The 24,499-nt window shown below is 42.8% G+C and overlaps 1 protein-coding gene across 5 annotated transcripts in view; it reads right to left on the bottom strand.

Moving 5' to 3' along the window:
• The window catches only part of AHCYL2 (adenosylhomocysteinase like 2), a 207,938-nt gene extending 183,439 nt beyond the window's left edge, over positions 1–24,499 (bottom strand). For 2 of the 5 annotated variants that reach the window (XM_055283973.2, XM_063641613.1), the window contains exons 1-2: positions 24,310–24,499; positions 23,732–24,082 (exon numbers count right to left, since the gene is read on the bottom strand). In XM_055283973.2, coding sequence (XP_055139948.1) covers positions 23,732–23,974 — 243 coding nt within the window. In that variant the 5' untranslated portion in view covers positions 23,975–24,082; positions 24,310–24,499. Of the gene's footprint in view, positions 1–23,731; positions 24,173–24,309 lie in introns of those variants that run through there. The other 3 variants (XM_055283970.2, XM_055283971.2, XM_055283972.2) reach the window with 2 other exon arrangements.

The following is a 24,499-nucleotide window of genomic DNA, read 5'->3' as shown; positions in this document are numbered from 1 at the left end:
TGCAATAATAGCTGACTGCAGCCTCAAACTCAGCCTCCCAGGTAACTAGGACTACAATTGCACACCACCATGCCCAGCTAACTTTTTTTTTAGAAGAGATGGATTCTTGCTAAGTTGCCCAGGCTGGTCTCAACCTCTGGCCTCAAGCAATACTCCCACACTGGCCTCCCAGGAGTTGGGATTACAGGTGTGGGCCACTGCATCCAGCCTTGTACACCAACAATCATAACAGCATTATTCACAAAAGCCAAAAGAATATAGAGACAACCCAAATATCCATCAACAGATGAATGGATAAACAACAGAATATTACTCGGCCTTAAAAAGAATGAAATTCTAATACAGGCTACAATATGAAGAGACCTTGAAAACATTATACTAAGTAAAATAAGCCAGACACCAAAGGAAAAAGAAAAGGTACCCAGAATAGGCAAATTCATAGACACAGAAAATAGAATAGAGGTTTCCAAGGGCTGGGGGAGCAGGGAAAAGAAGATAACGTTTAATACATAGTTTTTGTTAGAGACAATGAAAAAGTTTTGGGTATAGATAGTGGTAATGGTCATATAATATTGTGAATGTACTTAATGCCAATGAATTGTACACTTTAAAATGGTTAAAATGGGCTGCGTGCAGCAGCTCATGCCTGTAATCCCAGCACTTTGGGAGGCCAGAACAGGAGGGTTGCTTGAGTCTAGGAGTTCAACACTAGCCTGGACAACATGACAAGATCTTGTCTCTACAAAAAATACGAATATTAGCCAGGCACAGTGGTGCCTGCCTGTAGTCCCAGCTACTCGGGGGGCTGCGGTAGGAGGATCACCTGAGCCCAGGAGGTTGAGGCTGCAGTGAGCCAAGATCGCACCACTGCACTCCAGCCTGGGTGAGGAAGTGAGACGATGTCTCCAAAAAAAAAAAAAAAAAGGTTTATTGTTATGTAAACTTTACCACAATTTAAAAAGATTGTATTTTACAATTGTTTATGCTAGCAATAAACAATCTGAAAGTAAAATCAAGAAAACAATTTCATTTACAATAGCCTACACAGTGTAAAGTACAAAATACTGCTAAAGAGCAACTAGAGAAGATCTAAATAAATGGAGAGAAGTTCCATGTTCATGTATTAGAATCTCAGTGTCATTAAGATAGGAATTCCCCCGAATTGACCTATAGATTCAATGAAATCCCTATCAAAATCCTGGCAAGCTTTTTCTGTAGACATTGACAAGCTTATCCTAAAATCTATGCGGAAATTCAAAGGACTTAGGATACCCAAAATAATTTTGGAAAAAAAAAAAAAATAGTATCCAGGATTTATACTACCCAATTCCAATAGTCAGACCTCATATCCATGGGTTCTGCATCCACAGATTCAACCAACCTCAGATCAAAAATATTAAAAGAAAAAAAGAAAAAATAGTAACAACACAACAATCAAAAGTAATACAAATAAAAAATACAGTGTAACAACTGTTTACATAGCATTTACATTATATTAGGTGTAAGTAATCTAGAAATGATTAAAGTATACAGGAGGATATGCACAGGTTATATGCAAATACTATGCCATTTTATATAAGGGACTCGAGCATCCCAGGATTTTTGTATCCATGAGGGTCCTGGAACCAATTCCCCAAGAAAACCAAGGGATGACTGTACTTACAATAAAGCTACAAAAATCAGGGGAGTGTTTTACTGGCATCAAGACAGACAAGCTGATCAATGGAACACAAGAAAGTCTAGAAACATACCTCCACATCTGCGGACAGCTGATTTTCAACAAAGGTATCACAGCAATTGAATGAGGAAAGGATAGTCCTTTCAACTAATGGTGCTGGGATAACTGGGTATTCATATGAAGGGAAAAAATGGGGACTTTATTTCACCCCAAGCCCAAAAATGTAAATGCAAAACCTAAACTATAAAACCATTAGAAGAAAACAAAGGAGAGAAAATTTGTGACCTTGAGTTACATAAAGATTTCTTAGTTATACTACCAAAAGTAGAACCTAAGGCTAGGTGCAGTGGCTTATGCTTGTAGGCCCGGCACTTTGGGAGGCAGAAGTGGGCAGATTCACTGAACCCAGGAGTTCAAGACCAGCCTGGGCAACATGGCAAAACCCCTTCTCTACAAAAAATAGAAAAATTAGCTGGGCATGGTGGCACACACCTGTATTCTCAGCTACTCAGGAGGCTGAGGTGGGAGAATCATCTGAGCCCAGGGAAGTCAAGGCTGCAGTGAGCCATGATCACGCTACTGCACTCCAAACTGGGCGACAGAGTGAGACCTTGTCTTGGAGGAAAAAAAAAAAGTACAATCTACTTAAAAAGTAGTAAATTGGACTTTTTCAAAATTAAAAAGATTAGCTCTTTAAAATACATCATCAGGAAAATGAAAAGACAAGCCACAGACTAGGAGAAAGTATTTGCAAATCACATATCTGAAAAATCTTTTGTATTCAGAACATGCTGTATAAAGAATTCCTACAACTCAATAATAAAACAACCCAATTAAAAATGGGAAAATGATGTAAACAGTCATTTTTACCAAAAAAGATATGCAAATAGCTAATAAGCACATGCTCAACATCATTAGTCATGAGGAAACACAAATTAAAACTATAATGACATAGCACTATACAACTGCTTCGATGGTTATCATCAAAAAGACTGACAATGCCAAGTATTGGCAAGGATACAGAGAAAATGAAACCTTCATGCATTGCCAGTGGGAATCTAACATCATACAATCACTTTGGTAAACAGTTTGCCAGTTACATTTATATGAAATAATTCCACATAAATGTAACACACAACCCAGCCATTCCACTCCTAGATATCTACCCAAGAGAAATGAAAATATATGTCTGCCAAAAGATTTATTCATAATTGATCATAACTGCATTATTCAAAATAGCTAAAAGATGGACATAATCTAAATGTCCATCAACTACTAAACTGACAAAATGTGGTATAGCCATACAATGAAATACTACTCAGCAATAAAAAGGAACTACTGAATGAACCTACTACATGAATGAACCTCAAAAACATTACATCAAGTGGAAAAGCCACACACAAAAGACCCCATATTGTATAATTCAATTTATATGAAATTTCCAGAAAAGGCAAATCTAAAGAGAAAGAAAGCAGGCTGGGCATGGCGGCTCACACCTGTAGTCCCAGCACTTTGGGAAGCTGTGGCAGGTAGATCACTTGAGCCCAGGAGTTTGAGACTTGCCTGGGCAACAAGATGAGATCCCATCTCTACAAAAAATACAAAAATTAGCCAGCCACGGTGGCACGCACCTATAGCCCCAGCTACTTGGGAGGTGAGATGAGAGGATCAATTGAGCTCAGGAGATCAAGACCACAGTGAGCCGACTTCACGGCACGGCACTCCAGCCAGAGTGACAGAGCGAGATCCTGTCTCAAAAAAATAAAAATAAACAGAAAGAAGGCTGATCGGTAATTACCTGGGGCAGAGGGTGGGATCAGGGATTGACCACAAATGGGCAGAAGTGACTTTTGGGGGAAATGAAAATGTTCTAAAACTGGATTGTGGAGGTGATTTTAAAATTCTACATACTTGGCAGGGTGCAGTGGCTCACGCCTGTAAACCCAGCACTTTGGGAGGCGGAGGCGGGTGGATCACCTTAGGTCGGGAGTTCGAGACCAGCCTGACCAACATGGAGAAACCCTATCTCTACTAAAAACACAAAATTAGATGGGCGTGGTGGCGCATGCCTGTAATCCCAGCTACTCGGGAGGCTGAGGCAGGAGAATCGCTTGAACCCGGGAGGCAGAGGTTGCAGTGGGCCAAGATCACATCATTGTACTCATCCTGGGCAACAAGAATGAAACACTGTCTCAAAAAAAAGAAAAAATTCAACATACTTCACGCCTATTAGGATGGCTATTACCAAAAAATGAAATAAGTGTTGTCGATATATAAAAATTAGAATCCTTGTACAATGATGTTAGAAATGTAAAACAGTGCAGTTGCTATGGAAAACGGTATGACAGTTTCGCAAAACATCCGAAATAGAATGACCATATAACCCAGCAATTCCATTTCTGGGTATACAACCAACAGAACTCAAAGTATTGACTTCAACAGATATTTGTATGCCAATGTTCAAAAAAGCATTGTTCACAACAGCCAAAAGGTAGAAACAACCCAACTGTTCATTAACAAATGAATAAACAAAATGTGGTATATATATGTAAAATGGAATATTATTCACCCCTAAAAATGAATGAAATTCTGGCATGTGATACAACATGGATGAACCTTGAAGATATTATGCTAAGTAAAATAAGCCAGACATAAGGAAAAATACTGTTATGGGTCTACTTATATAAGGTACCTAGAGAAGTCGAATTCATAAAAGACAAAATAGAATGGTGATTTCCAGGGACCGGGGGAGGAAGGAATGGAGAGTTACTGTTTAATGGGTATGGAGTTTTGGTTTGGGAAGATGAAAAAACTTCAGAAGATGAGTAGTGGTGATGGTTGTACAACAGTGTGAATGTACTTAATGCCACTGAACTATGCACTTAAAAATGTATAAAATGGTAAATTGTAAGTTATACATATTTTACCATAACCAGAATATTCTGGCCAGGTGCAGTGGCTCTTGCCTGTAATCCCAGCACTTTGGGAGGCTGAGGCAGGCGGATCACCTAAGATCAGGAGTTTGAGACCAGCCTGACCAACATGGTGAAACCCCATCTCTACTAAAAATATAAAAATTATCTGGGCATGGTGGTACATGCCTATAATCCCAGCTACTCGGGAAGCTGAAGTAAGAGAATCACTTGAGCCCAGGAGGCAGAGACTGCAGTGAGCCGAGATTGTGCCACTGCACTCCAGCCTGGGCAACAGAGTAAGGCTCCGTCAAAAAAAAAAAAAAAAAAAAGAATATTCTACAAATATATATCATTGAATTGTAATTTGTAATGGGTGGATTTTATACTATGTAAATTTTACCTCTTGCTGTTTAAAATAAGGAATACATTAGGAAGAACTTGCCCAACCAAAATATCAAAAGTTGTTATAAAGTTCTAACAATTTAAAAAGTATGCAATTGGTAGAGACATCAACAAAGACACCAGTGAAACAAAAGAGAGATTCCAGAAACAGAAAGGATCTGGATATCAGAAGGCGGCATTAGATATCGCCCTAGACTGAATGTTTGTGTTCCCCCAAAAGATTCGTATGTTGAAATCTAATCCCCAGTGTGATGGTATTTGGTGGTGAGGCCTTCGGGAGGTGATTAGGTCATGAGGGTGGAGTCCTCATAAATGAGATTAGTGCCCTCATAAAAGAGGGTCCCAGAGAATTCCCTTCCCTCTTCCCCCAAGTGAGGACACAGCAAAAAGACTGTCATCTACGAACCAGTTAGCTGGGCCTCGCCGGACATTGAATCTCATGCTTGATCTCAGACTCCCAGCCTCCAGAACCATGAGAAAGTAAGTTCTGTTGTTTATAAGCCTCCCTATCTATGGTATTTTTGTTACAGCAACCTGAGTGGACTATGACACATATCAACAGAGAAAAGATATACTCAGTCAACAAATAGGGCTGGGACAATTGGTTATCCATATGGAAAAATAAAATAAGGCCAGGCACAGTGGCTCATGCCTGTAATTCCAGCATTTTGAAAGGCCAATGTTGAGGCCGGGCGCGGTGGCTCACGCTTGTAATCCCAGCACTTTGGGAGGCCGAGGCGGGCAGATCACGAGGTCAGGAGATCGAGACCATGGTGAAACCCTGTCTCTACTAAAAACACAAAAAATTAGCCGGGCGTGGTGGCGGGCGCCTGTAGTCCCAGCTACTAGGCTGAGGCAGGAGAATGGCGTGAACCGGGAGGTGGAGCTTGCAGTGAGCTGAGATTGCACCACTGCACTTCAGCCTGAGCGACAGAGCGAGACTCCGTCTCAAAAAAAAAAAAAAGAAAGGCCAAGGTTGAAAGATCGCTTGAGCCCAGGAATTTAAGACCATCCTGGGCAACATAGCAAGACTCTGTATCTACAAAAAAAAAAAAAAGTCAGGCATGGTGGCCCATACACCTGTAGTCCCAGCTACAAGGAAGGCTGAGGCTGAAGAATCACTTGAGTCCAGGAGTTCAAGGCTGCAGTGAACCATGATTGCACAACTGCACTCTTGCCTGGGCAACACAGCGAGATAGTGTCCCCCCACCAAAAAAAAGCACAAAAAAAGAAAAAAATAATAAATTAAATTAAATTAAATTAAATCACTATCTCATACCATATAAAATATTAATTTCGATTGAATTAAAGACATGACTGTGAAGGCCAGGCACGGTGGCTCATGCCTATAATCCCAGCACTTTGAGGGGCCAGGGCAGGTGGATCACGAGGTCAGGAGATCGAAACCATCCTGGCTGACCATCCTGGCTTACACGGTGAAACCCCATCTCTACTAAAAATATAAAATTAGCTGGGCATGGTGGTGGGCGCCTGTAGTCCCAGCTACTCGGGAGGCTGAGGCAGAAGAATGGCATGAACCCGGGAGGTGGAGCTTGCAGTGAGCCTAGATGGTGCCATTGCACTCCAGCCTGGGCGACAGAGTGAGACTCCGTCTCAAAAAACAAAAACAAAAACAAACAAATGACATAACTGTGAAAACACAAAACTAAACATTTTATTAGACTATATTGGAAGTATGACCCTAAAACAAGACTCAAAAAGGACAAATGATTTTTAAAAATCAATTTTATATTAAAATTTTTAACTTTTTAATAAAAGTCATAAGCAAAGCCACAAGCCACAGAACAAAAGATATTTTCAACACACACACATATCTGATAAGGAATTAGAAACAATATAGTCGGCCGGGCACAGTGGCTCACGCCTGTTATCCCAGCACTTTGGGAGGCCGAGGCAGGTGGATCACAAGGTCAGGAGTTCAAAACCAGCCTGGCCAAGATAGTGAAACCCCGTCTCTACTAAAAATACAAAAAAAATTAGCTGGGCACAGTGGCAGGTGCCTGTAATCCCAGCTACTCAGGAGGCTGAGGCAGGAGAATTGCTTGAACTTGGGCTTCAGAGGTTTCAGTGAGCCAAGATCGTGCCACTGCAATCCAGCCTGGGCGACAGAGTGAGACTCCATCTCAAAAAAAAAAAAAAAGAAACAATATAGTTTTCGATAAGAAAACGCCACTGGGATGCCAACAGAAAAATGGGAAAGGATATGAAAAAAGGAAATCCAAATGAACTGCAGACCTATTAGAAGAAACTCAATCTCACTACTATCCAAGGAAATGCAAATTAAAACAACAGAGATACTACCTGACAGAAGTTTAATGTCTGACAACACCACATATTAGTAAGGATTTGAAAACAGGAATTAATAAAACCACTTTAGAAAGCAATTTGAAAATATCTCATCATGCTGATATAAGTTAATATACCATAGCCAATTTTTTTTTTTTTTTTGAGACAGAGTCTCGCACTGTCACCCAGGCTGGAGTGCAATGGCACAATCTCAGCTCACTGCAACCTCCGCCTCCTGGGTTCACATGATTCTCCTGCCTCAGCCTCCCAAGTAGCTAGGATTACAGCTGCACACCACCACACCCTGCTAATTTTTTGTATTTTTAGTAGAGACAGGGTTTCACTATGTTGGCCAGACTGGTCTCAAACTTCTGACCTCGTGATCCGCCCCCCTTGGCCTCCCAAAGTGCTGGGATTACAGGCATGAGCCACTGCACCCAGCCACCATAAGCAATTTTGCTTCTAGAGACACACCCTGGAGAAACTCTCACACATATGCATAAGGAAACATGAGTAAGGTTGTTCATTTTAGTTAAAAAAAAAAAAAAAAAAAAAAAAAAAAAGGCCAGGCTTGGTGGCTCCTGCCTGGAATCCCAACACTTTAGGAAGCCAAAGCAGGAGGGATCGCTTGAGTCCAGGAGGAGTTTGAGACCAGACTGGGCAACACAGAGAGATGAATGTGTAAACTGCAGTATATTCATACATGTGAAATACCACACAGTAGTTAAGATTAATCAATTAGAAAATCTACATGTATCAAACTGGCTAAAACTCTAAAGTTAAGTAAAATGAGGGCTGCAGAATACATAAATACCATTTATGTAAAGTTTATAAACAAAACAAAGCTATATATTATCTACTGACATACAATTGATATTGATAAAGAATATATAGCAAAAATACTAAAACATGAAGGGGAGTTATAAACACAAAGTTATCTTTGTGGGCCTTATGGGAAGGAGAGAAGAGATAAAGGAGAATGAATAGAGAAGGAATACACAGGGTTCTTTTTTTTTTTTTGTCTCCCTTTTTAAAAAAAAATAGAGATAGGGTCTCACTATGTTGCCCAGGCTGGTCTTGAACTTCTGGCCTCAACTCATCCTCCCACCTTGGCCTCTCAAAGGGATTACAGGCATGAGTCACTGTGCCCAGCTGGGTCTTCAATTTTATCCAATGTTTTATATCTTTAAAAAATAAAGAAATTTTGCAAAATGAAAACACTTGTTAAACTGGATAATGAGTACACTTTTCTCATGACTCTTCCATCTGTTTGAAATGAAATTTTTTTTTTTTTTTTTGAGATGGAGTCTCACTCTGTCACCGAGACTGGAAGTACAGTGGCCAGTCTCAGCTCACTGCAACCTCTGCCTCCCGAGTTCAAGTGATTCTCCTGCCTCAGCCTCCCAAGTAGCTGGGACTACAGGTGCACGCCACCACACCTGGCTAATTTTTATATTTTTAGTAGAGACAAGGTTTCACCATGTTGGCCAGGCTGGTCTCGAACTCCTGACCTCAGGTGATCCACCTGCCTCGGCCTCCCAAAGTGCTGGGATGACAGGCGTGAGCCACCATGCCTAGCCTGTTTGAAATTAAACAGCTTAAAAAAAAAAAAAAAAGAAATTAAACAGGTTTAGTCAAAGGAATACATATACGTGTACCAGGCAACAAGAGAAAATAGTTCTTTTTGGAACTTAACGTTTATAAAACTATTCTGATGTCTCTGGTGTCTGGCTCCCTTGGTGTGATAGAAACTTTCAAGTATTTACACACACAAACATGCTGCATGTGTCAAGTCTCCTTTTTCCTAACAAGATACTTCTCAGAAGATGCTGCCCGAGTCACAAGAAATCTGGCTATGTAGTTTCAGTGTTATCTCTCAACCAAAATAATCCAATGTGCCATCCCCGGCCCACATCAATGTAGTTTAAAAATCATTTAATTTACAACTAAATAATTCCTGAGTCATTCTTAAGTTCCATCAAGCTCTCTACGCAAACCTATACCATGAATGACCCACAGGTTAAAAAAAAATGAAAATTACATCTCTTTCTATATCTAATACATAATCTTCCCCCTACATTCCTCGGTCCCACGCACCCACAGAGGACTCAGTATGAGTTCCTCCACATGGGCGCAGTGTTTCTGGATCTTCCAATCCTGGGCAGACTTATATGACTCAGGGAGCATCAAGGGAGTGTGTTAATTAGTGCCAAAGGAGACTGCGCATAAAACTCTGCTTAACCAGCAATCTAGGATGCAAGCTCCTGAGAGAAAATAAGAGAATGACTTTCCACCCAAGCATGCTGAGTACATCCAACTGAAAATAATGCCCAGGAACAAGCAGTTCCAGAAACAGGAATCCAAATCAAACTGCCTTTGTAGCATTCACTGTTCTGCAGACCCAATGGCAGCCCGTCTGTTTTTGCTTCATTTTCTGGCTCAGTTAAAAGTACCTTTGAGAGAACACTTGCTCCTTCTCCTCAAAATAACTGTGCAGAACACTATTCAAGCTCCATGAAAACCTTAGTTTTAGGCATTACCTGTTGGATGTCAGTGTGTGTGTCTGTGTATGTATTTCTCTCTGTGGGAGCCTGTGTTTTTGTGTGTGGGTGGGTCTCAGGGTGTCTGTGGTCTGTGTGGGACGTCTCTGTAGGAACATGAAGAAGACTCTCTGTGGAGATGGCCATGGGGTTCTCTCTTTTTTTTTTTGAGACGGAGTTTTTTTGCTCAGGTTGCCCAGGCTGGAGTGCAATGGCACAATCTCGGCTCACCGCAACCTCCACCTCCCGGGTTCAAGCGATTCTCCTGCCTCAGCCTCCTGAGTAGCTGGGATTACAGGCATGTGCCCGGCCAATTTTGTATTTTTAGTAGAGACAGGGTTTCTCCATGTTGGTCACGCTGGTCTCGAACTCTCGACCTCAGGTGATCCGCCCGCCTCAGCCTCCCAAAGTGCTAGGATTACAGGCGTGAGCCACCACGCCCAGCCGGCCATGGGGTTCTCTCTGTGGGTGTGGGGTCTCTGTGTGTGGGAAGGGACTGGGTAGAGGCTTGGGCATGGTGGGGCAGGGGTTCTGTTATGTGTATATGGGAGAAGTGTCTCTGTGTGTAGGGAGTCTGTGTGTAACTCTCCCTCTGGGTCTCGGTGTGTCTGTCTCTATATATCTGTGTCTGTTTATTTTTCTATGTCTTTGTGTCTATTGAGTATTTTGTTATAAGTTTTATAACAGGTTTTATTGTAAGTTTCCACCTTTCCATAAAACCCTAAAATTATCTTCTTGCTTCTCTACTCTGAGGTTTCATAAAAGAGAAGCATGAAGCTGGGCACAGTGGCTTGTGCCTGTAATCCCAAGCTACTCAGGAGGCTAAGGCAGAAGGACTGCTTGAGCCCAGGAGTTTGAGGCTGCAGTGAACTATGATCACACCATTGCACTCCAGCCTAGGTATCAAAGCAAGACCCCTATCTCTTAAAAAAAAAAAATTAATAAAAATGAGAAACATGAAATGAGACTAATTGCTAAGCCAACATCTACTCAACAACGAATACAAAATTGAGGTTCTGACAGGTATACGCTAGTACAGAGCCAGAGCTACCTGATATTGTTCATATCTCACAAGCTCCCAGGTGATAACCAATGCTTCTAGTTTGAATAGCAAGGATCAGTTTGAAGAGCAAGGATCTAAATGATTCCAAACTTAATAAACTGTCTCTAACTATAATTAGACCTCCCATATAGATTTTCCAGAATATCCTCTGATTTACACGTTTATCAGATTAGCTTGAGTGTTATACATGACTGTAAATTAGGAGTTACCATTTTGTTTTAAATATGAGTCTCCCATGATTTTGGTTAGTCTGAACCAGTCCTAACAGGTAAATGACCTCTGATTGTACAAAAATGTGAATTTCTAGACTTCTAAAGCTGGAATAAGGAAACCTCACAAAGGTTATTTTTTTATGAGACGGAGTTTTGCTCTGTTGCCCAGGCTGGAGTGCAGTGGTGCCATCTCAGCTCACTGCCACTTCCACCCCCAGGGTTCAAGCGATTCTCCTGCCTCAGCCTCCCAAGCAGCTGGGATTACAGGTACCCACCCCACCACGCCTCACTAACTTCTGTATTTTTAGTAGAGACAGGGTTTCACTGTGTTGGTCAAGCTAGTTTCAAACTCCTGAGCTCAAGTGATCGCCTGCTTCGGCCTCCCAAAGTGCTGGGATTACAAGCATGAGCCACCGCACCCGGCCACAGAGGTTCTGATACATGGTGAAACCTCTTGTGTTTCACCTCAATTTCAGTGCTGACCTCTTCAAACTACAATTCCTGTTTCCAATATTGCTTATATCAAACTACACTGTATTTAGTTATTTCTGTGTCTACATTCCCTATCCTCTCCTGGAGGGCAAAAATGATATCTTGCTAACTTATAACTCTAGCACTTAGCAGTATTTGACACCCAACAAATAAATGGTTTTTGCACAAAAGAAGCTCACAATGTATTAGGGATATTATTAGGCAAATATCCAGAAGCAGTCAAGTTACTTCTCTAATACAGTCCAGCATCGGTCATAAAAAAAATAGCATTAGGCCAATCATCTTTTCTCCCTTATAGAAATGAAAGACATGAATTAATGTAGTACAATTCCTATTCCATGTCTACCTCCCTGAGCTCAGTGACCCAAGACTAGATTCAGTCAAGCTGTATATCCAATAAAGCTTTGTTGAAGAAGAATCTTTCTTTGCCTTCCAGGAAAAGAATTTCCTCTTTAAGCTAACGCAGTTAATGTCAACTTTGAAAGATAGATGACCACACCTACCTAACCAGGGCAAAAATTTTTCGTCCTACAGCCTCATCACATATACTCAATTCCTGACAAGTCAGGCCTTAAAATAATAACAATCGGCCAGGTGTGGTGGCTCACATCTGTAATCTCAGCACTTTGGGAGGCCAAGGCGGGTGGATCACAAGGTCAGGAGTTCGAGACCAGCCTGGCCAAGATGGTGAAACCTTGTCTCTACTAAAAACTACAAAAAAAATTAGCTGGGCGCAGTAGTGGGCACCTGTAATCCCAGCCACTCGGGAAGCTGGGGTTGCTTGAACCCGGGAGATGAAGGTTGCAGTGACCCAATGGTGCCACTGCACTCTAGCCTGGGCGACAGAGCAAGACTCTGTCTCAGAATAATAATATTAATAATAATAAAGTGTCATTTTGGAAAAGGACCACAGAGTATCACGGTTTTTTAACTTAGTATAATGCAGAAGATGAGTTTCTCTATAGGCTACCACTGTATAGGATATGTATCTGAGATATCACTGGGGCTCCAATTTCTGTCAAAACATAAACTAATCTACATCAACTAAACGAAAGAAAAATTTGCTAAAATAGCAAGTATTTCTATGAATAATTCACTGTAAACACTAAATCAGCAGTATCAGGACGCTAATTTTTAGTGTCATACTTGCATTAATAAACAGGCACAGTCGGCCCGGCGCGGTGGCTCACGCTTGTAATCCCAGCACTTTGGGAGGCCGAGGCGGGCGGATCATGAGGTCAAGAGATCGAGACCATCCTGGCTAATGCGGTGAAACCCCGTCTCTACTAAAAATACAAAAAATTAGCTGGGCGTGGTGGCGGGCACCTGTAGTCCCAGCTACTCGGAGAGGCTGAGGCAGGAGAATGGTGTGAACCCGGAAGGCAGAGCTTGCAGTGAGTCGAGATTGTGCCACTGCACTCCATCCTGGGTGACAGAGCGAGACTCCGTCTCAAAAAAAAACAAATAAATAAAAATAAACAGGCACAGTCTTCAATCACAAGTTTCTTCTACATGTAAACTAAGAGTTAAGAAAGAAAAATAGTTAAGAAGGGCCGGGCGCGGTGGCTCACGCTTGTAATCCCAGCACTTTGGGAGGCTGAGGCAGGTGGATCACGAGGTCAGGAGATCGAGACCACGGTGAAACTCTGTCTCTACTAAAAATACAAAAAAATTAGCCGGGCGTGGTGGCGGGCGCCTGTAGTCCCAGCTACTCGGAGAGGCTGAGGCAGGAGAATGGCGTGAACCCGGGAGGCGGAGCTTGCAGTGAGCCGAGATTGCGCCACTGCACTCCAGCCTGGGCGACAGAGCGAGACTCCGTCTCAAAAAAAAAAAAGAAAAATAGTTAAGAAGAACAAGTTAAAGAGAAAGAAACAATCAGAGAATAAACCAGAAAAAGGTAAAATATATTTTATTTGGGAACAAGTAGAGCTATCTTATATTACAAATAGTCCCTATTTTACATTACAAACAAAAATAAATTCCAGATGGACTGAAGACCAAAATATAATAAATACAACCATATAAACAGGTGAAGAAAACATAGATGTTGTTTATAAATTTGGGGTTGGAAAGGCAATTCTAAGACACAAAACGTTTAAGCCAAAAAGGAAAAAAACTGGTAAATCCAAGTTTATAAAAACTTTGAAATTCATAAACAATGTTACAAGAAACAAGAAATGGAGTAGGAAAAAAATATTTGCAACATATACACAAATAATTAATATCCAGAATATATAAAGAATTTCTAAAACCAACATGAAAAAAAAATCCAATATGAAGGCAGAGATTTTTATCCGTTTTGTTCACTGCTGTATCCCCAGCACTTGGCATATAGTAGTCAATCAATAAATAATTTGTTAATGAATATGAACAGGGAATTACAAGAAAAAGAATATAAATTGCCAATATATGCATGAAAATACTCTCAGCCTCATTCTGTCAGAACGCAGATTTTATAAAAAGACCAGTAAAAGACTTTCCCCCAAAGATGGAAAAATACTCAGTATTGGTAAATGTATGGTGAAAGAGTTGTTTCGTGTATAGTTAGCTGATATGTAAAATGGTACTACATTTTTAAAGACAACATGGCATTTTGCACTTAGTTTAAAATATGGCCAAGCAGTGTGTTTCATGCCTCTTTGGGAGGCTGAGGCGGGCAGATCGCTTGAGCCCAGGAGTTTGAGACCCACATGGGGAACATGGTAAAACCCCATCTCTACACAAAACACAGAAATTAGCCAGGCCAGGTACAGTGGCTCACACCTGTAATCCCAGCACTTTGGGAGGCCAAGGCAGGCGGATCACCTGAGGTCAGTTCAAGACCATCCTGGGCAACACCGTGAAATCTTGTTTCTATGAAAAATACAAAAATTAACTAGGGATGGTGGCACACGCCTGTAATCCCAGCTACTCGGGAGGCTGAGGCAAGAGAATTGCTTGAACCTGAAAGACAGAGGCTGCAGTGAGCTGAGATCACACCACTGCACTCCAGCCTGGGCAACAGAGCAAGATTGTCTCAAAAATAAATAAATATTAAAATAAAAAAAATTAGCTGGGCGTGGTGGCGTGTGTCTGTAGTCCCAGCTAATTCAGGAGGCTGAGATAGGAGGATTGCTTGAGCCCAGGAAGTGGAGGTTGCAGTGAGCTGAGATCGTGCCACTGCACTCCAGCCCAGGTGACAGAGTCTCAAAAAACTCTCAAAAAAAAAAAAGGCTATCTTTGATCCCAAAATTAAAATTTTAGATATCTATCCTAGAGAAACACTTCTACATGTACACACACAAAAATGCATATAGATAGTTACTGCAGCACCATGTATAAAAAAAGAGAAAACAAGTTAAGGTAAATGTGCATCAATGGAAGAATGGTTTAAGAAGCAACAATATAGACTTAGGAAATTAATTGAGCAGTTAAAAAATATGAGACCGATCTATAGGTATTGATACAGAAAGAGCTCTAAGACATGCTACTGAATACAAAAAGGAACCTGTAAAACAATGTATAGAGAGTATGCTTTTATTTATGTACAAGTTATTATAAAACTCACTTTGGAAGGCTGAGGTGAGCAGATCACTTGAGCCCAGGAGTTCATGACCAGCCTGGGCAATATGGTGAAAATCTATCTCTACAAAAAATACAAAAATCAGTTGGGCATGGTGGCATGTGCCTGTAGTCCCAGCTCCTCCACAGGGTGAGGTGGGAGGATTGCTTGAGCCTGGAAAGTTGAGGCTGCAGTGAGCCATGATGGTACCACTGCACTCCAGCCTGGGTGACACAGTGAGACCCTGTCTCAAAAAAAAGAAGAAGAAGAAGAAGAATGAGAAGGAGGCTGGATGAGGTGGCATATGTCTGTAATCCTAGTCCTTCAGGATCAGAGGTGGAAGGCTCTCTTGAGCCCGGGAGTTCAAGTTTACAGTGATCATACTATTGCACTCCAGCCTGAGCAACACAGTGAGGCCTGCCTCAAAAAAAAAAAAAAAAAAAAAAAAAAAAAAAAAGAAGAATGAGAAGGAGCAGCTACAGAAATAAGAGGGAAGGTAGTAAAGAGCAGTGTCACAGAAGCCAAGGGAAAAGAGTGTTTCACAAGGAGTCAATGTCAAATGCTGCTAAGAGGTCCAAGAGACGAAGACTGAAAAAAAAGACCCCCATGTTTCCCAATCTAATGGACATTAACAACTTTAGCAAGAGGGTTTTGTTTTGGTTAAACAGAATATTATAGCAGGAGTGAGTTAAAGAGTTCATGAGAGGAAAAAAGCATATATAGCATGTACAGAAAACTCCTTTAAGAAGCATGCCTGTGAAAGAGAATGGAAAAACATGACGGCAACAGAAAATATGCAGGTCAAAGGACAGGGTTTTCAAAATGGGAGACAATAGGGCAAGTGTGAATTCTGAAGGAAAACACCTAGTAGAAAGATGAAATAAACCAAAGGAAGAAATTCTTTAAGACAAGAGAGACCAGGTACAGTGGCTCACACCTGTAATCCCAGCACTTTGGGAGGGTGAGGAAGAAGGACTGCTTCTGCTTGAAGCCAGGAATTCGAGACCAGCCTGGGCAACAAAGTGAGACACCATCTCTACAAAAAGTTTTTAAAATGTGGCTGAGTGCAGCAGCTCATACTTATAATCCTAGTACTTTCAAAGGCCAAGGAGGAAAGATCACTTGAAGCTGGGAGTTCAAGACCAGCCTAGGCAACATAGCAAGAGACCCCATCTCAGCCAGGTGCAGGCTCACGCCTGTAATCCCAGCACTTTGGGAGGCCAAGGCAGGCGGATCACAAGGTCAGGAGTTCCAGACCAGCCTGGCCAACATGGTGAAACCCCGTCTCTACTAAAAATACAAAAATTAGCCAGGAGCGGTGGCAGACGCCTGTAATCCCAGCTACTTGAGAGGCCGAGGCAGCAGAATTGCTTGAACTCAGGAGGCGGAGGTTGAAGTGAGCCGAGATAGTGCACTGCAGTCCAGCCTGGGTGACAGAGTAAGACTCCGTCTAGGGGAAAAAAAAAAAAGAGAGAGAGACCCCATCTCTACAAGAAAGTTTAAAAAAAATTAGCCAGGTATGGTGGCATGCACCTATAGTCCCAGCTACCCGGGAGGCTGAGAAGGGAGGATCTATTGAGCTCAGGAGGTTGACGGTGCAATGAGCTATGACCACACCACTGCACTCCTGCCTGGGCTACAGAGTGAGACTTCATCTCTTAAAGAAAAAAGAATGAAAACAAAGAGAGAGAGAAGAAAGAAAAAGAAAGGAGAAGGAAGGGGGGAGGGGGAGAAGAGAATGATTACAGCACCTGTGAAGGCCCTTGTCTTGACAGACTGAAGGAGAAAAAGATGAGTCCCAGAGGCACGTAGGTTTGTAGAATTCAGAGGTAAAAGGATGAAGGAATTCCCACTCAGCAGCTTCGGTTTTTATAACGAAGCATAAAGCCTATGACTGGTTAAAAAAGAAGAAAGTATGAGAGATTAGAAATAAGAGCTGGGCACGGTGGCTCACGCCTGTAATCTCAGCACTTTGGGAGGCTGAGGAGGGCGGATCACGAGGTCAGGAGATTGAGACCATCCTGGCGAACACGGTGAAACCCCATCTCTACTGGGTGTGGTGGTCTGTGCCTGTAGTCCCAGCTACTCAGGAGGCTGAGGCAGGAGAATCGCTTGAACCCGGGAGGCGGAGGCTGCAGTGAGTGGAGATGGTGCCACTGCACTCCAGCCTGGGGACAGAGCAAGATTCCATCTTAAAAAAAAAAAAAAGAAAAAGAAATAGAGACAGTAGGCCAGGGGCAGTGGCTAATGCCTATAATCCCAGCACTTTGGAAGGGTGAGACAGGAGGATCACTTGAGCCCGGGAATTGGAGACCAGCAACATGACAAGATACCGTCTCTACAAAAAAATTAAAAAATAGCCAGGCGTGGTAGCACACCTGTAGTTCTGGCTACTCAGGAGGCTGAGACAGGAGGATTGCTTGAACCAGGGAGTTTGAGGCTACAGTGAGCTGTGACTGTACCACTGCACTCCAGCCTGGGTGAGAGAGGGAGACCTTGTCTCAGTAAAAAAGAAAAAAGAAAGAGACAATATGAAGAAATAATTTGCAGTGAGCTGGAAAGTGAACTAGAGAAATGTATAACATTGCTAGGTAATGCTGATTATGCATATGAAATAGATGATTATAAATTTTTAGTGACACCGATCTGTCTGATTTGCTGATTTTCTCTAGCAACTCTCAGCTCCATGAGTGCCAGCAACTAAGAAGGTAGACGGTTAGGTTCAACCCGTACATCACTCCGAGTTCTACAAGCAGCAGAAGTCAACACTGGCTGAATTAAACAGAAAAAGAATTTACAGAAAGGATATGAGGTCGCCTTTTCGGTGAAGAACTTAAGTGCTACACAGCTAAAACACCACTCAAAATTACAGAACTGGGTTGGCAAAGATGTGATTGCTAATGCCAAGCAGGAGATGCGGCAGCTTGGTTTGCACCATCACAGTTCTGGATACTAAGTGCTAACACTTGCCACTGTTGCCCTTGTAACTTAATCTTGCTGCTAGAGACTGATACTACATGTGAATCTGCTGATCAAGGAGGGGGATATTGTAAAGAACATGATGGAACAGTTTGAGGGATTGAATCAGCTGAAGGATGAAGAGAGTGGTAAAGGAATTAGTACTGGGAAGATAACGGATGGCGGATGGCAGATGGCGGGTAATGACTGAAACAAACAGGGATGTGAGGCATGGTGTTTGGGCCTCCCCTTGAAAGAGGCTAGATCGTGAGATCCAAAGTGGTCTTAGCAGCAGCTTAAGCAGACTTCAGTGGGAGTCTGGTCAGAGCAGCAGCGGTGTTGGTACGGAGGCAAAGCTGCCCAATATTGCTACGGCCACCATTTCACTGACAAAGCCTTGCACAAGTTAATTACTCTCTTTGAGCCTATATTTTCTTATCTATAATATAAAGATAGTACTACTCATCTGATAAAGTTGTCATGAGGATTAAATGCGAAGAGAGAGATTCCTGACACGGAGTATTCAGTAAATGGTAGGAATTATAAGTGTCATTGAAGCTGAGAAGGGTTTCCAAGAAAAGGTAGCCAATAGATAAAGTTTCACCTTGGAGCACTGTAGAAGGTAAGTGCGTGTAGGGAAGATGAAGCTAGTTTTAGCCTCAGGTTTGCAACATTCAGAAAGGCTAAAGCCCTATACTTAGAGGAATTCAATCAGCAGTTCAAATACCCTTCCTTTATATAGGTTCTAAGCTAAGAACTAGGTGCCCCAAATCAATAGATTTCTACTGATAGACCCTTGAAAAAAAAAAAAAGAAAAGAAAATCACCAGCTATTAGTGCAAGTGTCCAAGAGGGAAATAGCTAACTGAACTGTTGCACGATATAGCTAGGGAAAAGGGAGACTGAAACCCATACAAATAATCATCTAATTTAATCAAAGTAATTTTAGAGTTGGGAACTGTTATGGAAGAAACATCAATCCACTGCTGCTTTCTGCTCTGCTCTCACCAAATCGCAGGCCATAGGTCATTCAGACTATAAAAAGCTCCTACAAATTCCATAGAAATCTGATCAAGCTTACTAAACCTCTTGTTGGGTGAATGGAATTTCAGCTCCTCTAATTGTGTCTACCACCTAAACATGACAGCAGGGCAGTGTTAGCTGAACAGGAAGAAAGGGTACATTCCTCAGGTACTCCAAATTTATTTATAACTTTAAAAATATGGATAAACTTCTTAGATTATCAGTAAATTACTAGTGTGAAGCTGCATCATTGATCTTGAAATGCTTTTCTGTATAAGATGCTTTTATTCTCCTCTTCTAAATTTACAATTCTTTCAAGTTCTACATTTGTACAATTTTCTCCCATCCTCTTCCTAAAGCTCAGACCTGCCTTACTTCGGTCTTGGGATGACCTAAGCCTTAGCCAGACAGACACGCCTTAGAGTTCACTTAGTATTCTAAAAGACCTCTGGGAGAAAGCAAGAACTCAGCATCTAAGAAGTTAGAATCACTGTGGCATAATGAAAAAGACATGGGCTTTGGAAACGGACAGCCCTGGATTTAAGTTCTACCTCTGACACTTTCTAGATGTATAACCTTGGGCAAGGCACTTAACCTCCCGGGATCTCATTTCTGCATCTGTAAAATGGAGATAATGCCACCTACATCTCCTAGTATTGTTGTGAGGATTACAGAACCCCTATGACAACTCCTGGCACATAAAAGGCTAATGGCTCACATCTGTAATCCCAGCACTTTGGGAGGCTGAGGCAGGCAGGTCACCTGAGGTCGGGAGTTTGAAAGCAGCCTGACCAACATGGAGAAACTTCGTCTCTACTGAAATAGACAATTAGCTGGGCATGGTGGTGCATGCCTGTAATCCCAGCTACTCAGGAGGCTGAGGCAGGGGAATCGCTTGAACCCGGGAGGCGGAGGTTGCAGTGAGCTGAGATCGCACCATTGCACTCCAGCCTGGGCACCAAGAGCAAAACTCTGTCTCAAAAAAAAAAAAAGGCTAATTATTGGTAACTATTATTACAGCCCAACTGCCAATTGCCTTACTGAACACTTTTCAGAGCAGTACTCTTGTAACGGCAAAAGGAGTCATATTGCTCCCACATTCCCATGTCTTTATCCAAAACATTCCATTTTAGTACTCTATAATTAACCAAATCAAGAGCTTAAACAATTCAGGACAAGAAGTGCTAACATGGCTCAACTCATTCTCTCCTGACAGCAACAAAGCCAGTGGAAGGTGGATATGTTTGCCAAAAGCAATAAAGAGTCTGTTTGAACATGGTCATTACTGATACTGATGTAAGCACCATCTAGTTGAGGTTCTTGGGCTTGCAGCCTTATTGTCAGAAAGTTTTAATATTTCTGAAATAAATCCTCTCCTGCCTTGTTTTCCCTGCTGTGCTCCAATACTCCTATCACTCATTTTCAAGAACACAAAGAAGAAATCCCTTTTAACTACTACTACCTCATTTCCTGTGGAACTTACCTTCCCATTTCCCAAATTACTTCTTACAGAGATTTTTGGCTTGCTAGGTTCACTTGATGTCAACTTATGAAAAAGGACATTATAATTAAATATATCATAGCCACATAACATGATCTGGCCCCCAGAGCATCGCAAGTTACAGGACAGAGGCAGGTGCCAAAGATAAGATGTGACGGAGTAACCTGCACACCATATGTTCCTTCTTATTAACTACTGCACTTGGGAATTCTGGCTCTTGTAAAATGTTTATTTCCCTTGTGTGGCTGAGCAGAGTAACAAAACTAAGAAAACTGATGATACGTGAATGAAGTAAGGGAAACCATCTATGGAAATGTGACTTAAAATAAATGTTTATACATGACAGTTACAAAACAAATGCAACAGTCACCAGTTCCACAGCCAAAGGCAGCTATTTCGATACTAGTATCCATAGTTCCTTCACATGCTATAATAAAAACAGTGAGAAGTCAAGGTCAGAGTGGTTATTTACATAGACAATCTAAGAATCAACAAAAGCTCAACAAATCAAAATGTCACACTGCAGTCCCTTGCTGAGATGACTTTCAACTTAGGGAAAGGGCAGTCTTGGGCACTTATTTTGATTTAGCCAATTCAATAAAAAGAAGGTTAAAGATTGGGCACCTGAAAAGCAGCTCAGCAATGCCCTGAATTTCGTCATCCAGCTGTATCCTTGCCGAGAGCTTCACCTGCTTAACTTTCAGCAGAGAAGTTGTTTTTTTGGTGCAATTAACATTGTAAGGCAAGCTCAGCCCTGCTTTCCAATAGCCTTGAGGCTGCTGAGTAAATCTGGAATCATGGAACGTACATTTGGTGCTGAAAAAACAGGAAAATAGTTCAACGACAAGGAAAGTGGTCAAGAAGCATATCTAGAATTAAGAAAAACAGACTCCAGTATGCTGGTCTTTGATTTTTTAACTTTTTTTTTTTTTTGAGACAAGGTCTCACTCCAGCACCCAGGCTAGAGTGCTCATTGTAGCCTCAACTTCCTGGGCTCAGGTGATCCTCCCATCCCAGCCTCCTGAGTAGCTGGCACTACAGGCACACACCACCATGCCCAGCTCTTTTTTTTTTTTTTTTTTGGAGAGAAAGGTTTTCACCATGTTGCCCGGCCTGGTCTCAAACTCCTGGGCTCAAGCAATCCTCCACCCATGGTTTCCCAAAGTGCTGGGATTACAGATGTGAGCCATGATTTTTTAACTTCTTTATATAGAATATATTGAACTGTGTGTACCTTTCAGAGGCGGTCATAGGGGCTTGCACTTAAGCCATGATGGGAGGAATAAAATAAAATCAATTATTTATAATAATAAAAGCATTAATAAGACTATCATTTAAGACTTTATGTGCCAAGCTCAATGCTAAACCTTTTACAAATATTTCTAATCCTCAATCATAATTAGTACTTTCATTTTATAGAAGAGGAAACTGATTTGTGTAATTTGGAAATTACCCAAAAGGTAGTAATGGGGGTACTAGGCTTCAAATCCAGGTCTGCCTGACTGTAAACCTCATGCTCTAACAGCAATTTGTTAAACACTTTTAGCCTAAAGAGATCTAACCAAATTACAAATTTTAGACAAAAACAGTCTTAATCACAAGAAAATGACTTAACCAAAGTTACAAAGTATCTCAACAAGTCAGAAGTATGCTTTGGATTTCCAGACTCATATCTAGGTACTTCCAGCACTGGTGCTGCTGCTGCCTCTCTGTTTTACTTTACTGTTTTTCTTTAAACCCATTTCTGCAGGATGCTGCCTGCCTCTTTCTACTATAACTCTTCCCAGAGGAGTTTCATATTGCAAACGACAAAGACATTGTCTAAAGCATTACAGAAATTCCTTCAGTCTTGCCTCTGACTTATCACCTAAATTTGTATAGTCAGGACGAAAGGATTATCTGCTATACCTTAATCATGACGCTTTGACAACAAAAATTATGGTGGATCCAAGGTTCCAATTCAGCTGAGTCCCACACAGTAAAACCAATGCACACTTTCCGTCTCTTTGTTGCTGTTCTGATAAAGCAATTAAAAACCATTCACAACAATTTAAAAAAACATTAATCCCTGTGCCCATACTGTGTCTAGGAAATTGAAGCTGCAAGCCCTTTTTATATGATCCACACTTCTGTCTTTTCCAATACTTGCCCTGTTTTTCTGTGCTGATTCAGCTTTAAGAGAGAAAGAGAGACAAGCTTTGAGAGGGAAAGACAACTACGGATAGACAATGCACGGGTAATATAGGGCTATCATCCATGTAGGCAGTTACTTCTTGGTATTCTGAGACCTCCTCAAAACTGTCTGAAAGAAGCTGACGCCTAAAACCGAAAACCCTACAAAGATCGTCTTTCTCAAAAGTAGCAGCATTTCTTCCTATCACTTTCAGATTATAATAAAGGAACCAACAAGACATTCATTCTCTTCATACACAGCCTAATAATCCAACTATACTCAGCAGGGAGGACAAAGCTCTTAACATGAAAGAGTGAGGAGAATCTCTCCATTACCCTTTTACATATTCAGGGAAGAGAGAATATCGCAGTCGCTGGAAATGAAGGGCACAGCATCGTGTTGCTGTATGGACACGGTTGGCCACAGAAAGGCAGAAAGTCATCAACTGTATGGAAACCAGACAACTCTGACGATTTCTATGCAAGGTGACTACACCTTACTCGTTCTCCAAGTATTAAAGATCTCTTCATCCTTATTGCTGGGTGAACTCCCGTGAGTGGTAAGGTTTTTCTATATCAACGAGGTCTCCTCCCCGATACGCTGGAAAATCACACCCGGGAGCGTGTTGGGGCCGTGGGACGTACTATTAGGTGTCTCTCCTCCCGCTGCCTATTCCAAGTAGTAGGGGAGAGCGCTACCTCCATGTTATTCAGAGCGAAGTACGGCCGTGCCTCCTGGAGTCTCCGCTCCTAGCACTAGGGGCCGGCTGGGGGGCATCTCTGAGACAGTGGGTTTGAGGGGACAAGGAGTTATCTCTGGTCCTGCGATCAGAAAGGAGGGCGTGGAGGGTAGTGCCGCCGTGCCGAGAGGATCTGCAGTTCCCCTCCCCTCCCTTCCTCTCCTAGAGAGGCAGCCCGGCCCCAGTACCTTCTTGACTGTGCGCGGCGCCTCGGTGACGGTGCCGTCGGAGCTGACCAGGGCCTCGCCGCCGTCGCGGTGCCTCTGGTGCTGGTGATGTGGGTCGCTCCGCTTCATGGCCGACGCCTGAGGCACCTTCCCGGCGGCGGGGCTGAGAGCGGCGGCGGGCCCCGAGCCCGGGCCGGGGACCGGGGGCCGCTCCGCGGCGGGAGCTGGAGCCTCAGGGTCTCCACCGCCCGCCGGGGGGGCCATGGCGCCCACGGCGGCAGTGCTCAGTCTTAGTTGCGACTCCGCCTCGGAGGGGCTCAGGTCCTTCAGCTCCACCTCAGGCACCTTGGCAGCAGCCGCGGCTGACACAACCTGCACCGACATCACCGCCTCCGCTGCAACCGCCGGCTCAGACTCCAGCTCCTGCTCTTGATCGGCCCCGCCTCCCACCTCCCTTCCTCTTCCCTCCCCCATGCCCCCACTCCTCCCCTCCATCGCCTCCGCTCCCACCCCCTTTCTCCGCCCGCCAGCCCCGGCCCCTCCAGCCCCGCCCCGTCCGACCCCAGCCCGGTCTGGCCTAGCGCGAGGCGCCACGGAACCTGTAGTGCGTTTGCTCCCGGCCGCACGCGGCGAGAAGACCGTGGAACCTCAGGCCCCGACCTACACTGCGCGCTACGGGGGCGGGGCCCGCAGCGCCCCCTGGGAGTTGTAGTCCCTTTCAGCCATTCCTCCGGAAAGTGGAATTCAGGCGAGGAAAGGGAACGCTAGGGCCGGCAACTAACAGAAAGG

The sequence above is a fragment of the Symphalangus syndactylus genome, chromosome 6, assembly GCF_028878055.3.
Source record: "Symphalangus syndactylus isolate Jambi chromosome 6, NHGRI_mSymSyn1-v2.1_pri, whole genome shotgun sequence".
Classification (NCBI taxonomy): domain Eukaryota; kingdom Metazoa; phylum Chordata; class Mammalia; order Primates; family Hylobatidae; genus Symphalangus; species Symphalangus syndactylus.
This window is presented reverse-complemented; position numbering and strand designations above follow the sequence as displayed.